This window comes from Danio rerio, chromosome 7, assembly GCF_049306965.1.
Source record: "Danio rerio strain Tuebingen ecotype United States chromosome 7, GRCz12tu, whole genome shotgun sequence".
NCBI lineage: Eukaryota > Metazoa > Chordata > Actinopteri > Cypriniformes > Danionidae > Danio > Danio rerio.
Window position 1 is genome coordinate 36,404,091 of NC_133182.1, and position 13,642 is coordinate 36,417,732.

The following is a 13,642-nucleotide window of genomic DNA, read 5'->3' on the forward strand; positions in this document are numbered from 1 at the left end:
TATATACTGCATTAGGGATCGTCTGATCTCATATAAAGCAAGAGCTCACAATGACATTTGATGACGTGTGCAGGTATTGTAGTGGTGTCCCATTTCTTAGGGGTACATTTTAAAGCCCTTCCTCTTCACACTCTGTTTGAAGGGCCAAGGGGAAGGGGTAGAGGTACAAAAATAGAATTGGGATTGGGCCTCAATGTATTAAAATAAAATATTGTATTTTTGTATTTTGAAAATACTAAAATAGCATAAAATTTCTTCGCAAACCTTCCATCAATAGGCCTATTGGATCAATCCCTTCACTATTAAAGTGACAATAATTGATAGCAACAGCTTTTCTCTGATCAACTTTAAACCAGTTTCTCTGCACCTCATTCACCTCTACTGGACATGAGGAGGTATTCATAAAAATACAACTTGTGTTTTTCTTTTATTTTAGTATAGATTTTGTACAAATTTCATACAGAAAGCCCTGTCTGGAAGATGATCTCTTTAATCACTGTAAAAACCATTTAATGCAGATAATTTTTACAATTGAAATCTTTCACACTCGATGAAAACTCATGATTTCTGAAAACTACTCAAATATTCTGTTTTATTCATTTCCATAAATCATGTTTTTTTGGGTTTTTTTTTTTTGTAGTTGTACTCTTCAAAACATAATATTAAACACGATATCTAAAAAAAGAAAATGCTATCTGTTTTTGCTGCCATAAAACCTGACTTGGCCAGTTTGTTGATTGGAATATTATGAAATACTTTTGTCACATTCTGATCAACTGTTAAAGTTGGTAATTAACTATAAAGAGCACCTGCAGATCAGCTACTGGCATTTGAAACAGTCAGTAAAGTTTTGTAGGTATCGCCACTGTACCACTTTATGCTGTTTGTCTTATTTCACGTCTTATTTTGACTTGCTCCCTAATCTACCCCTGCTTTTTGTCTGTTTTGTCTTTCTTTATACGTGTTGCATAATTTCCATCAATATTTCAAGCATTGCCAAAAGACTGAAAAGCACCAATCAAAGGTCACATTTTTATGATGTCATCGTGTAGACTTTTCACAAAGTATTTTACAGTATTTTAAAAATACAAAAATGCACGACACTAAAGTATTTTGATACAAAACAAATTACTAGTTTGTATTTAAAACATGTATCATAAGTACTGCTCATCCCTGGTCTCAGGTGAGGGACATGAAACACTTTTTAATAGCACTTTTGACCTCTCACCTTCATTCTTTGGCTCTGCTGGGCAGCTATAGCTGTAAACGGCAACTGGTGAGAGAGGAACCAGGTTCTCATCATGATGCCAACCGACTGCCATTTTGCCCATGCCGTAATATGGCTCTTCCTTCAGCTGGGTCATGGCTGCAGGGTTCATGTAGTTGATTAGCGTGACGTTAAACTGAACCAGGCTGGCCTGAGCAGCTGGCGGAGTGGATGAAGGAGGTGAGGAATGAGAGCAGCCCTGTCCACTGTCTTCCTCCTCCTCCTCTATGGTTTTCTCCTCAACTAACCTGTCCTTAACACTCTCTTCTTCGCACATTCCCTCCCCTGGCGCATCTTCGCTGTTTTCAGTGTCACTGCGGGTACGCTTGACACCTCTTGCATTTGTCTGCTGCTTTACATCCGAGCAAAAGAACTGATTGAGCTCCCATAATGCTTTACAAGCGTCCCTCAGGTCGGAGTCACAGCAAGGTTTGCCTTTCTCATCTTTCTGGCCCTCTTCTCCTTCACAGTGCCAGGGGATGGTGAACAGACGAGTGTCCAGATAACGGTACGTGTAGCCCGGCTGACCCACGAGAGCGCGTGAAACGGCCGTGAAGACGTCCCGGTCTCGAACTCGGACAAGATCTCGGAGGAGACATCCATGCCGCTGTAGAGTTAACAGAGCAGATTGAACCTTCTCATGGAGACCTTCTGGAAGGGTACCAGACTGCCGCAAAGCCAGGCCCGCATAACTGGAGTCCCACTGTCAAATTACAGACACAAACATACAGCACAATGTAATTACGTATAAGCATACACTTACTTTGAGGGTCTAAATTAATGAAGCTCCACAGACCTACTGGTTTTTGTACTGTTCAAACTGTATAATCTATTTACTAAAACAGAAAACTACAAAAAATAATATAATATAATATAATATAATATAATATAATATAATATAATATAATATAATATAATATAATATAATATATTACTATAATATAACATTAGTATAATATAATATAATATAATATAATATAATATAATATAATATAATATAATATAATATAATAAAATTATAAAATATAATATAATATTACTATAATATAACATTAGTATAATATAATAATATAATATAATATAATATAATATAATATAATATAATATAATATAATATAATATAATATAATATAATATAATATAATATATTAAAAAATAATATAATATAATATAATTATAAAATATAATATAATTTTAGTATAATATAATATTAGTATAATATAATATAATATAATATAATAATAAAATGGGCGAAGCAGTGGCGCAGTAAGTAGTGCTGTCGCCTCATAGCAAGAATGTATGATAGAATGATATAATATAAAATATATTAGTATAATATAATATAATATAATATAATATAATATAATATAATATAATATAATATAATATAATATAATACAATATAATATAATATAATGTCAAATAATATAATATAATACAATATATAATTTGTTACTTCAATGTTTCAAAACTGTCACATGATCCTTCATAAATCATTCTAATGAAGGTTTTGTTGTCAGTTAAAAACAGATGTGCTGCTTGATAAGACAAGAAAGTTGAAGGGGGGGGGGGTCTTTATTTGTTTAAACATAAATCTTTTGCACACTATAATCTTTTAATAGATCCTTGCTAAATAAAAGCATTCATTTTTTTATCCTAGTTGACCCCAGAGAGTTGAACTGTAGAGTATATACAACATACTAAAACTTATTAAGTATTTGTATGAATTTCTAACCAGGTCCTGAAATCCTGGGTCTGTTGGGGAAAGATATGGAATCCTCTGCTCTCCTAGTTCCTGTAGAAGCCTTCGCCTCTGTAAAGACAAAAAAACACAAAAAGGTAAAAACTTTTATTTTGGTTATTGGTCATTCTTAGGACATAATCGGTTTTCTTTAACCCCTTAACTGTCATCCTAGTTCACACCTAAAAAGTAAAGGTCATATACGCATAATTTCTACATAGTTTGTCAAAATAAATTCAGGTTGAGACACAAAAAATAATGATAATAATAAAATGTACTGAAAAAAATCCCAAATACAGGATGGTGATAGTTATTAAAGACTCTACTATATTATGAACAGTCACAGCTTATGGCCATTCTCAGACATGGTTCTCAGATGGCCATTCTCAGATGGTTACCACCAAACACATATTCATTTGTTTATTTTCCTTCGGCATAGTTCCTTTAATCCTCAGGGGTCACCACAGTGAAATGAACCACTAACTTATCCAGCGTATGTTTTACACAGCGTATGCCCTTCCAGCTGCAACCCAGTAATAGGAAACATCCATACACACTCACAATCACACATATACACTACGGCCAATTTACTTCATTCAGTTCACCTATAGCGCATGTCTTTGGACTGTGGGAGAAACCGAAGCACCCGTTGAAAACCCACACCAACACGGGAAGAACATGCAAACTCCACACAGAAAAGCCAGTTGGGACTCAAATCAACAACCTTCAAGCTGTGAGGTGACAGTACTAACCACTCAGCCACCGTGTCGTCATAATACAAACATTACAGGCAAAAATATTCATAAAGCAGCAGAAATGTGTAGTTGCTGATGCCAATTCGACAATAGCTGCATTTCCATCACAACTAACAAAAGTTCATGCCCTTTTAAAAGTGTATGCCCCTAGTCCCAGGCATTTTCCCAGAATGCTCTGCTGCCATCCCATAGTGCTCCTGTTCATGGGCAGCTCTAGTTTTTATGGCTCTAGCGGAGGCTTCACAAAGCCACATAAACTACGGCCTTCTATGTGGTGCTCGTCTGTTAAAAACTCAACCTGCTCTGCTCATCAAAGAGCGTTTCATTGGCCTGCATTCCATTCCAACCTGTAAATCCAACAGCAACCGGCATAAAACTCTGATACCCAAATAAATTTCACAAGTGCACCCACTTACGTCCCTCTCCGTCATACACACACGTCCTCTATATCTTCACCACAGGTGCAAGAGAAACGGCTTTTTCTTGCAGTGTTCAGGTGGGACGGCGGGGAGTGTTACATCAGTGACCCTGATCCTGCCTCCACACCCAGGACCCCCATCAAGCAGGCTTGCAGAATGGCCACGCTGTTCCCTAAAGAACGTAGACGCACGGCAGAGATGTTAATGCAGAAAGAGGGCCATATATATGCCCTCTATTCCCTGACATTTACGGAGGCCGAGTTTCACATTTCAGCCATGTTAATAATGGCAGTGGTTTCACATGGGAAAGGCTTTTTGTGAGTCAGCCTTCGCCCAAATGGGTCTTGACTTTTAGAGTAAAATAAAATGTCCTGTTAATAACATTAAAGTAACGGCATTAAAAAGGTTACGTCCCGATTTGAGAAAGGACACGGCTGCACGTGCGAGAGTGTGCGGATGTGTTCGTGAGTGGAAATAGGGTTGTATAACTGGTAAAGTTACTGCAAGGTTTTGCAATAACGGCATAAGGAGACTCTAGAGAAGAAGAAGAAGAAAAAGACACTTATGAGGGTTCGGTGCTGAATGTGATTCGTCTGGATATTTTTGATAAACCAAAAGAATAAAAAAGGACAGGCAGACTGTCAAATAAAAATCTACAAAACAAAATAACATGCACTATTCATGGACAGGCTTGACTTAAAGGCCTGGGAGAGATGGCGGGAAGGGAAGAATAAGGCGGAGGAACAGGGCTAGAATGAGACAAAGTGGACGCGTAAAAGGAAGAGAGGGAGAGATAAAATTGACAACTTGACACGCACTCATTGTTGGTGTCAAAACTTATCTCATGACAGAAGCGATGGGTATTAAAAAAGGCCAGTGGATTTGTGTGTTTGTGTGTATTTTTTTCTGCCAGTGGAAATGCTTGGCTGCTCTGATGGGCAAACACAACCCTACAATATGCACACACACATACACACACAGCTGGTCTGGACAGCACAGTTTCAGGACTAGTCTTGAGGAGCAGTGGCCTGTCGCGCAGATGTCAAATACATCAAGGCGCTCACAAATTCCAAAGAAAAAAGAGACAGACCAATTCGACTACACAGATGAGCCTAAGTGAGACTCTTTTCTCACTAAAATGCACACATAAACAAAAATGGCTTGTGCGTTGACAAAAACAAACAATCTGTCAAACCAAGCTAACCAGTTATTTGCTTGGATCAGAGACCTGCATACATGTTGTCAGGTAGTTGTAAGCAGAAAAAAAAACATTAATATTTGTCACATTGTAAGTATTATGTTGTACACACTTAGGGCTCTATTTTGACAGTCCATGCGCAGAGCGCAAAACGCTGGGTGCAAACGCTTTCAGGGCGTGTCAGAACGCATTTTTGCTAATGTAAGGACGGGAAAATCCGCTTGACGCCATAGCGCATGGTCTAAAAGGGTTGAGTTCATTTTCTTAATGAGTTATAGGTGTGTTTTGAGAATAAACCAATTAGAGTCTCATCTCCCATTCCCTTTAAGAGCCAGCTGCGTCGCGCCAAGAGCGCATTCGCTATTTACAGCACGTAAAGTAAGTCTAAGTGGAAAAACTGAGCATTTCACAAGCAAACAGTTAACAGTTTTTTTTAACAGAAAACTGTTAAACAGAGCATCTACTGTGTGAGAATGAGAGATAAATGATCTACTTTTACTTTCGCTCTTGGATAGGGAAACCTTTACGCACAGACATCTATTAGTCTATAAATAATTAATTTCGTTTGTTAAGCGCAAATATTAGTTTCAAAATTATTTCTAAATTCAGTTCTAATTTCTAGCAAACGAATAAATGAACAATATTAACGAAGTGTGCTCAAAAACCTGAGTTATATCCTAAAACACATGCTGTGCCCCATATGGTCTAAAACCTGACAGGTGGGCAATTCTAAGCTTGTTTTTAATAAAACAAATATAAATATGGATATAATAAATAATACTGCTAATAATAATAACATTATACAAAAGCAAATTGTTATGAATGAACTGAAAAAGCCTCCCGAGATGAAGAAGGCATAAAAGCAGTGATTTTTCATATTTATGTAGGCTAGAAAATAATATGTTTTGTAATATTTTAATCCTTTATATTTAGATCCTATATCTATTCTTATTATATCCTATATATATCCTTAATATTTAAATTTTTTTAAATGTAAAGATATTTGCCTTTTGCTCTCTTGTGCGTTTTAAGCAGTGCGTAAGCGAGGCGCAACTCTGCGCCGGAGTTTAGACCGGGTTTGTTTTGGTCTAATGAAAAATCTATTTTAGTTTCTCAAAATAGCGACGCACCAGCAGTGCGCCTCAGAACGCCTTCCTTTTTAGACCAGATTGCCTATGGGCGCACATATGAGTGCTAATGCATTTGCTATTTAAACAGTGTAGCGCAACGCCTCAAAACGACTCTTGTGCCAAGCTGAAACTACCAAACAAGTATTGCGCCGCACCTTGCGCCACATAGTGCCGGGTGTATGATAGGGCCCTTAATGTGTTTTCTTGGGCATCTATGGCTGAATAATAGAGGAGCAACACCTTTAAATAGGGGATATCATGCAATTTCTGCATTCAGAGTTACTTAAAGTGAAGGGTGGATTCTAATGCAAATCATCCTAAATCAAATGCTAAAGAATGATTTTCACATAAGACATTATTTTGTTCAAAAAGTCAAAAAAAAGAAATTGGTACTAGTTTCGGAAATTGAAATTATTTTTGTGTAACAGTGAACCCAGCATGTGTTTGAGTGCATGGTCACTTCTCATGATAAAAAATGGCACAATGTACTTTGTTTTTGGTTTGGCATCAAAGTTTGTAGTCGACCACCAAGAGGGAAGCAGCAACACACTTACATGCTTTTCAAATTTACAGTACTGTTTGTTCAAACTACTCAGTTAAAATGAGCAAGTTCTTGAGTGTTTTGGGGACAACTTAATTGTTTTTTGTACAGTCCACTTAAATTCACACTCACTCACACCCATACACTTCGCACAATTTAGCTTACCCAATTCATCTGTACCGCATGTCTTTGGACTGTGGGGGAAACCGGAGCATCCGGAGGAAACCTACGCAAACGCAGGGAGAACATGCAAACTCCACACAAAAACGCCAACTGACCCAGCCGAGGCTCGAACCAGTGACCTTTTTGCTGTGAGGCGACAGCACTACCTACTGCGCCACCATCTTCTAAAACTTTTAAACTGCTTTAAAACAGTCCAAGGAACCAGCTTTCCTAATTTTTGTAGGAAGAGCATTCCATAGTTTTGGTGCACGGTAAGAAAATGCCCTACCTGCCATGGTGCTGAGTTTACAACGAGGCTAAAGACAATCAATACTATGATGCAGCTATCGTGAAAATAATGCCAATGACGTGTAAATCTGAGCTCTTGATGCGAAGAAAAAAACCTTGCAGTTTAACCTCATAAGAGTGTGTTTGCCAACACATCTGAGAGTTTCACAGTATGCACGTGTGTCTGGAGATATTGAGATGTATGTGTGTAATAGAGCCCTGTATTTGACGAGTACACGGTTGGAGCTTGTGTGTCATCAGTTACTGAGCTCTTCTTCCCCTGCTGAATCAAACACTTGGACAGCTCACCTGTACAACATCAAACGCAAACATGGCGGTCGGACACGCACATCAAACACACTTCCTCCATATCTTCTATTTGTCGGGGAGTTGCGGAATTTGCTTTGTGGGTGACGGCGGTGCAAGAGGAAGAGCAGGAGAATGAGAAAATGGACACACCTGAGCAAACAGAGGCGTTTACCTCATGCTGAAGGCTTGTGTGTGACTGCATCGAAGCTGCCCGTGAACACACACCACATAGGTGCCATGACACACGCCTGTGGGCCCGGCTCAAACACACTCACTGCCATGCTAAAGTGGATATGTAGTCAGAGTGTCAGTATCTCCAAGGAACAGGAAAGAGTTTCCATCATGTTAGAAAGATGTGAACACCGCAGAGGAGGTCGAACTGACAGCCTGATGATCCATGTGGCAAACTCACGCTCAGAACACCTCAAACAGGACAGCCCTATAGAAACAGCCACTACATTGCTGACCATTCTTCAGATCTTTTGAGTAGACTAAGAGGTGAATGAAATGACAGTGGAATCATGAGTCCACTTACACCTGCATTGAATTTAATGTGGAAAAACAACATGGCAGACTTTTCAAAGAGTGCTGCAGAAATGGGCCCTAAAACCTGTGCTGCATCCCAATATGCATATTTATACTACGCCCTAAAAGTACTTTTACGGTTAAGGTTACTGTACTTTTTTGTGAAAAATATATACTTTTGAGTGTGTAAAAGAAGAGTGTGCAAGCTTTGGGACATACTGCTTCCTCGTTAACAGATAGTTGTGTTGCTTAGTTATGAATCTTGTCCATCATCCACGTTTCTGTCATATTTAATTTCCTACTTTATTCGAGAAGCAGCTGCAGGATAATCTCTTATTCACGAGACTTTCATGCAGAGAAATCTTCTCAGGTCTTTGGATAATTAAGCATTCACACACTAATGTCCAAACACGTCTTTATAGGGTCAGTAATCTTGTTGCAGATAAAATATAACACAAAAAAAAACACAAATTAAATAGTTTCCAGTTGGCTAGATATTAATTAACAGAATTATTATCAACTCAATAGCATTGCAAGAATTAGATGCTTTGTTTCCAGTGAGAACTTAGAGAAACTTGTTCATGCTTTTATCACCAGCAGAATGGATTACTGTAATGGACTCCTCACTGGACTTCCTAAAGAGACAGTCATACAAACATCTTTACTGACACTTCTCTATTTGACGGTTGGTCTCGCACCATGTTTGTTTTTATTTAAACATTTGACCCACGTTTGTAGTTCTAATCGAACTCCAATCCAACACACAATGTATTCTGGGCAATATCAGTAATTAGAGTATGGACGGTTCTACACTTCAAATTTTTACGGAAAACAGTTAACCATCTGGGAACCTTTGGCATACTCTTTTCAACATACGATTACTATGATTTGGGACAAATTAATTTTCAAATACTATTTAGGATATCTTTCAGTAGATATCTTCAATATCTTTTTTGTTTGTTTGTTTGTTTTTACTTTTCATCCAAGTCAGTGGGTGTTTGGAGGTGTTTTTGGTTAAATGCCTGGGGGAAAAAAGGTCTGTTGTTAACACAATATATTATTTTTACTTTTTGAGACAAAGCACTAAAGACTGAGAATGTTGTTTTCAACAAGTGTCTACAAAGGATTACAAAAGGAGTATTTAACATAGTTATGCAGAACAGAAATACTTGCTTTTATTATTCTAATTTGAATCATTAAAAAAATATATTTTAAATATTGATGTTGGAGCAAATATATTGCATTTAGAATTCTACTTCTCTCTCTTTAAATTTCTAAAAGGTGTGTTTAATTGTGAAAATCATCTTGATTTAAAAAAAAAAAAACCTGCAACAATCATTTAACTTCAGATTATTAAAGACTGGGGTGTCACAAGCCTCACAATATACTTCACTGTAAATCCAAACAATCAACTTTATCAAATAGTTAACTCAAGATTTACTGTAAGTTTATACTACTCATTTGAAAAGGGTTTTGAACTCAGTGCTGAAGTTACTAAGTTAATTAAATACATCCTTACCCTCGTATAGATTAGTTTTTAACTCAACCAAAAGCAATCGGATTCCTCAAACGGTTTGAGTTGCCTTAACTCATTTGGATTTTTCTCAGTTGGTTTGAGTTCTCTTCATTTATCGGGTTTTGCTCAAATTGCTTCATTTACTCAAATGAATTGAGTTCAAAGCACTCATTAGAATTAGTTTTTAAACGTAAATGGTTTGTTGCAATCAATTTCCTCAAATGGTTTGAGTTACCTTAACTTTTTAGGTTTTACAGTGTAGTATAGGTAATAAAATAGTTTTTTTTTTTAATTAACCATTGGCCATCTTGTGAAGGAGCAGAGATACCCAAACTAGGGTCTGCAGGACAAAGTTGGCCCATGGTAACCATTGAGTTGGCCCGCCATCCCATCTGAGAAGAGAGGGATAATGATAGAGGACGTTGGAGGGAATTCCTTTAACAAAGATTGTCATTTCTAATTTAACTTTTGTTTAATTGTTGAACGACAAAAAGCAAACCAAAATATTGTTTCAATTAAATGTGGTGAATCAATTAGATTTCTTTTAAGATTATTAGTTAATTAAATACTATCACAAGCGGATTAAAATGCTAGGTGCAGCTTGTCAGATTTAGGCTTCATCTCATTTTAAAGAAAAAAACTTGTCATATCAATGTAGAAGTTGAAAAAGATTATTTAAATATTTTTAAATATAATAATAAATTATTATACAATAATAATCTTTAAATAAAATTAAAATGATGTACATTTAGGTTTATGAAAACAATTCAATACGTTATAGTTTATTATTATTATATATGAATATTATGTAATATTATTTACTACAAAACAATAGAATTTAAATACATTTATCATATTACATAAAATAATTTTACAAAACTAGTTTTACCCTAAAATAAAAAAGTTTTTTATTAAAGAATTGTGTTTGGCTGTCATACCAAACATTATCACTAGATCACATCCAGTTTCTCTTGGTGACCATATAAGTGTGCCACCTATTTTGGTGTATGTTTGAGTGATACAAACAATATTTTGTTTATACTTAACCCAATACTTCATATTTAAATTCTAAAGTAGATTGGGCAGTTTGATTTGAAAGTAATGCTTTATGATTGTGATAAGTATCCTTGAAGAAAATTCATGAAATAGGTTAAGCTAAAAATTGGAAACTTTCAAATTACATATAGTTTGTCATAATTGCGTTTTGTTTATAATACAATACAATATTGTGGATTAAAAATGTACGGTCAAAAATGCAAATAAACCCAGAGGTTGTATGGCATCAGTAAATGGGTTTTTAATCAATTACTCTTCCTACATAACAAAAAGCAAATGTAAAAAAGATGTAGGAGTTTTAGAACTTTCCAACCATATACATTTAGAACAGGATTGAGGATTTAACTGCGATATAGTGAAGTAAACTTAAGTGTGCCATTGGCTGAATACTTAAACTATATCTTTAGGACAAGACGTCTCTAAAGAGAAGAAGACTTTGTATTATTTAGACACATTTTGTTCTAAATACTGTATACAGCAATGTCAGAAACTTACCCACAGAGTTTACAACTACTAATGTGCCAACTAAGACATGGATCAACTATTAGCTTTAAACACTACATATATTACACCTGCTTAAAACACAGACTAGTGCAACACTTTCAGACATCAGAAGCTTTAATGTCACACGACACTCTCCGCATGTCTTTTCCAGTTACTTTCATTCACTCTTTCTGGTAAGGTCTTTAGCAGGTGTAAGCCTGCGACTGAAGCCCAGGTTCTCAAATCAATCACTTGAAAGTATTTAAAAATGCACACCGGAGAGTTGCTTCACTGCCTGTCTGACGCACAACACACAGTCCTGAGCTTAAGTGCTTTTCAGGGTGTGTGTGTGTGTCGACATCTATTTCACACTCATCCTCATCTAAAAGTAGAAAAAGATGTGTTTCTGTGAGCAAACCGTCACAAAGCTGCCAGGACAAGAGAAAGAGGAGAGAAGAGAGGTGGAAGGTCAGACACACTGATGGAGACACACACACACACAGAGAGAGAGAAAAGGCTGAAAATTACACAAGCTCTGGGTTAGACTAGTTACTGTTAGCTAACAAAAATCAGTACTGGGATTATATTGATGGGAAAAGACAGCTTAACTTTAATAAAATATATAAATAAAAACTAATTTCCAATTATCTTTATTAAAATTACTGCAATTTAAATGAATTAATATACAGTTGAAGTCAGAAAATAAAAACTGCTTTTATTTTAGCCGATATTAAACAAATAAGACTTTTTTTAAGAAGAAAAAATATTATCAGACATACTGTGAAAATGTCATTGCTCTGTTAAACATAACTTGGTTATGTAATAAAAGAGAGGGCTAATAATTCAGATTTCAACTGTATATTTTTTATGATCATAGAATATATATATTTTAAAATGATTCAAATAAAGAGGTAGGTGTAAACAATAAAAAGACGCAATAAAATGAAATGAAAATTCAAATCTACACATGGATCAAGAAAAGTGCCAATAGCAGGGAATTTCAATATTTAGCTATTAGTAACATAATTTAAAAAATAATAATAATTAAAGAAAATGCTTCCCAAATTATGTTTATTTTATATATACACATATATCATGTGGCCAGTGAATTAAAGAAATGACTAGCAGTCTTGCTCCGGAGAAGCTGAAATATGCTGTTAAAGGAAAATTACAAGATTTTTATAAAATATGGACCCCCTTTTAACATTTTCTTAACCAGGTGGATTTTTTATGTTTGAGTTTTCAACTCCTTATTTGTGTCTTATTGTATTGTTCAGATGTCATTTGAGCAACAATTGCACACTGGAAAGCTGTGAAATGCAAGGTACAAAAATGTAATCACCATTGTTATTATTTATTTTTAATTTTTTTAATTATGTACAATTATTTGAATTAGTATTATTTTATGTATTTTGTTCTGTTGTTCAAAACCCAATACATTTATTTAGGAAAAAAAATAATTCAAAAACAGAAAACAAATAATTAACTGGCAAAATAATTTGGAATATTTATTATGCAAATACAGTCTCCAAAAAATCTCCATATTTAAAAATTGTAAATATTTTTTTTTTATTAGATTACAATCAACTTTATTGTTATATGTATACGTTAAAAGCAACGAAATGCAGTTTCGGTAAAACCAGGAGTGCAATAGCAGCAAGTGCACTATATAGGTATAAGGTTTAAAGTGCAATTATAGAAAAACTATGGGTATATTTACAGAGGGATGTGATATAAACATTATATACAGGTTGTATTAGCTATGAAAAGAGATTAACAATAGATGAATATATGTACAGGTTGCTATTAAAATCAGAAGTATGCAGGTAGATATAAACATAATTACAAATGTATATGTACAGTGGGTATGTACAATTCAGATGAATTAGTGCAATGTAGTGCGATTAATATTTATATATTTTTTATATATTTAATGAAGGCGTCACAGTGTCGCAATAGGTAGCACGATCGCCTCACAGCAAGAAGGTCACTAGTTCAAGTCTCAGCTGGATTGATTGGCATTTCTGTGTGGAGTTTGCATGTTCCTCCAGCTGCTCCAGTTTCCCCCACACTCAAGACATGCGCTATAGGTGAACTAAAAAAAACTAAATTGGCCGTAGTGTATATGTGTGTACGGGTATTTCCCAGTGTTGGAGTGCAGCTGTAAGGGCATCCGCTGCGTAAAACATATGCTGGATAAGTTGGTGGTTCATTCCGTTTTGGCGACCCCTGATTAATAAAGGGACTAAGCC

At 35.6% G+C, this 13,642-nt stretch overlaps 1 protein-coding gene across 9 annotated transcripts in view; it reads right to left on the reverse strand.

Annotated features, from left to right (window-relative positions):
- The window catches only part of fto (FTO alpha-ketoglutarate dependent dioxygenase), a 231,806-nt gene that overhangs the window by 185,363 nt on the left and 32,801 nt on the right, over nt 1-13,642 (reverse strand). For all 9 annotated transcript variants that reach the window (XR_012383388.1, XR_012383387.1, XM_001345874.9 and 6 more), the window contains exons 2-3: nt 3,003-3,080; nt 1,229-1,970 (exon numbers count right to left, since the gene is read on the reverse strand). Coding sequence is in view for 7 of the 9 variants with exons in the window: in XM_001345874.9 (XP_001345910.5) it covers nt 1,229-1,970; nt 3,003-3,080 (820 nt within the window). In the remaining 2 variants the exon portion in view is untranslated. The remainder of the gene's footprint in view (nt 1-1,228; nt 1,971-3,002; nt 3,081-13,642) is intronic.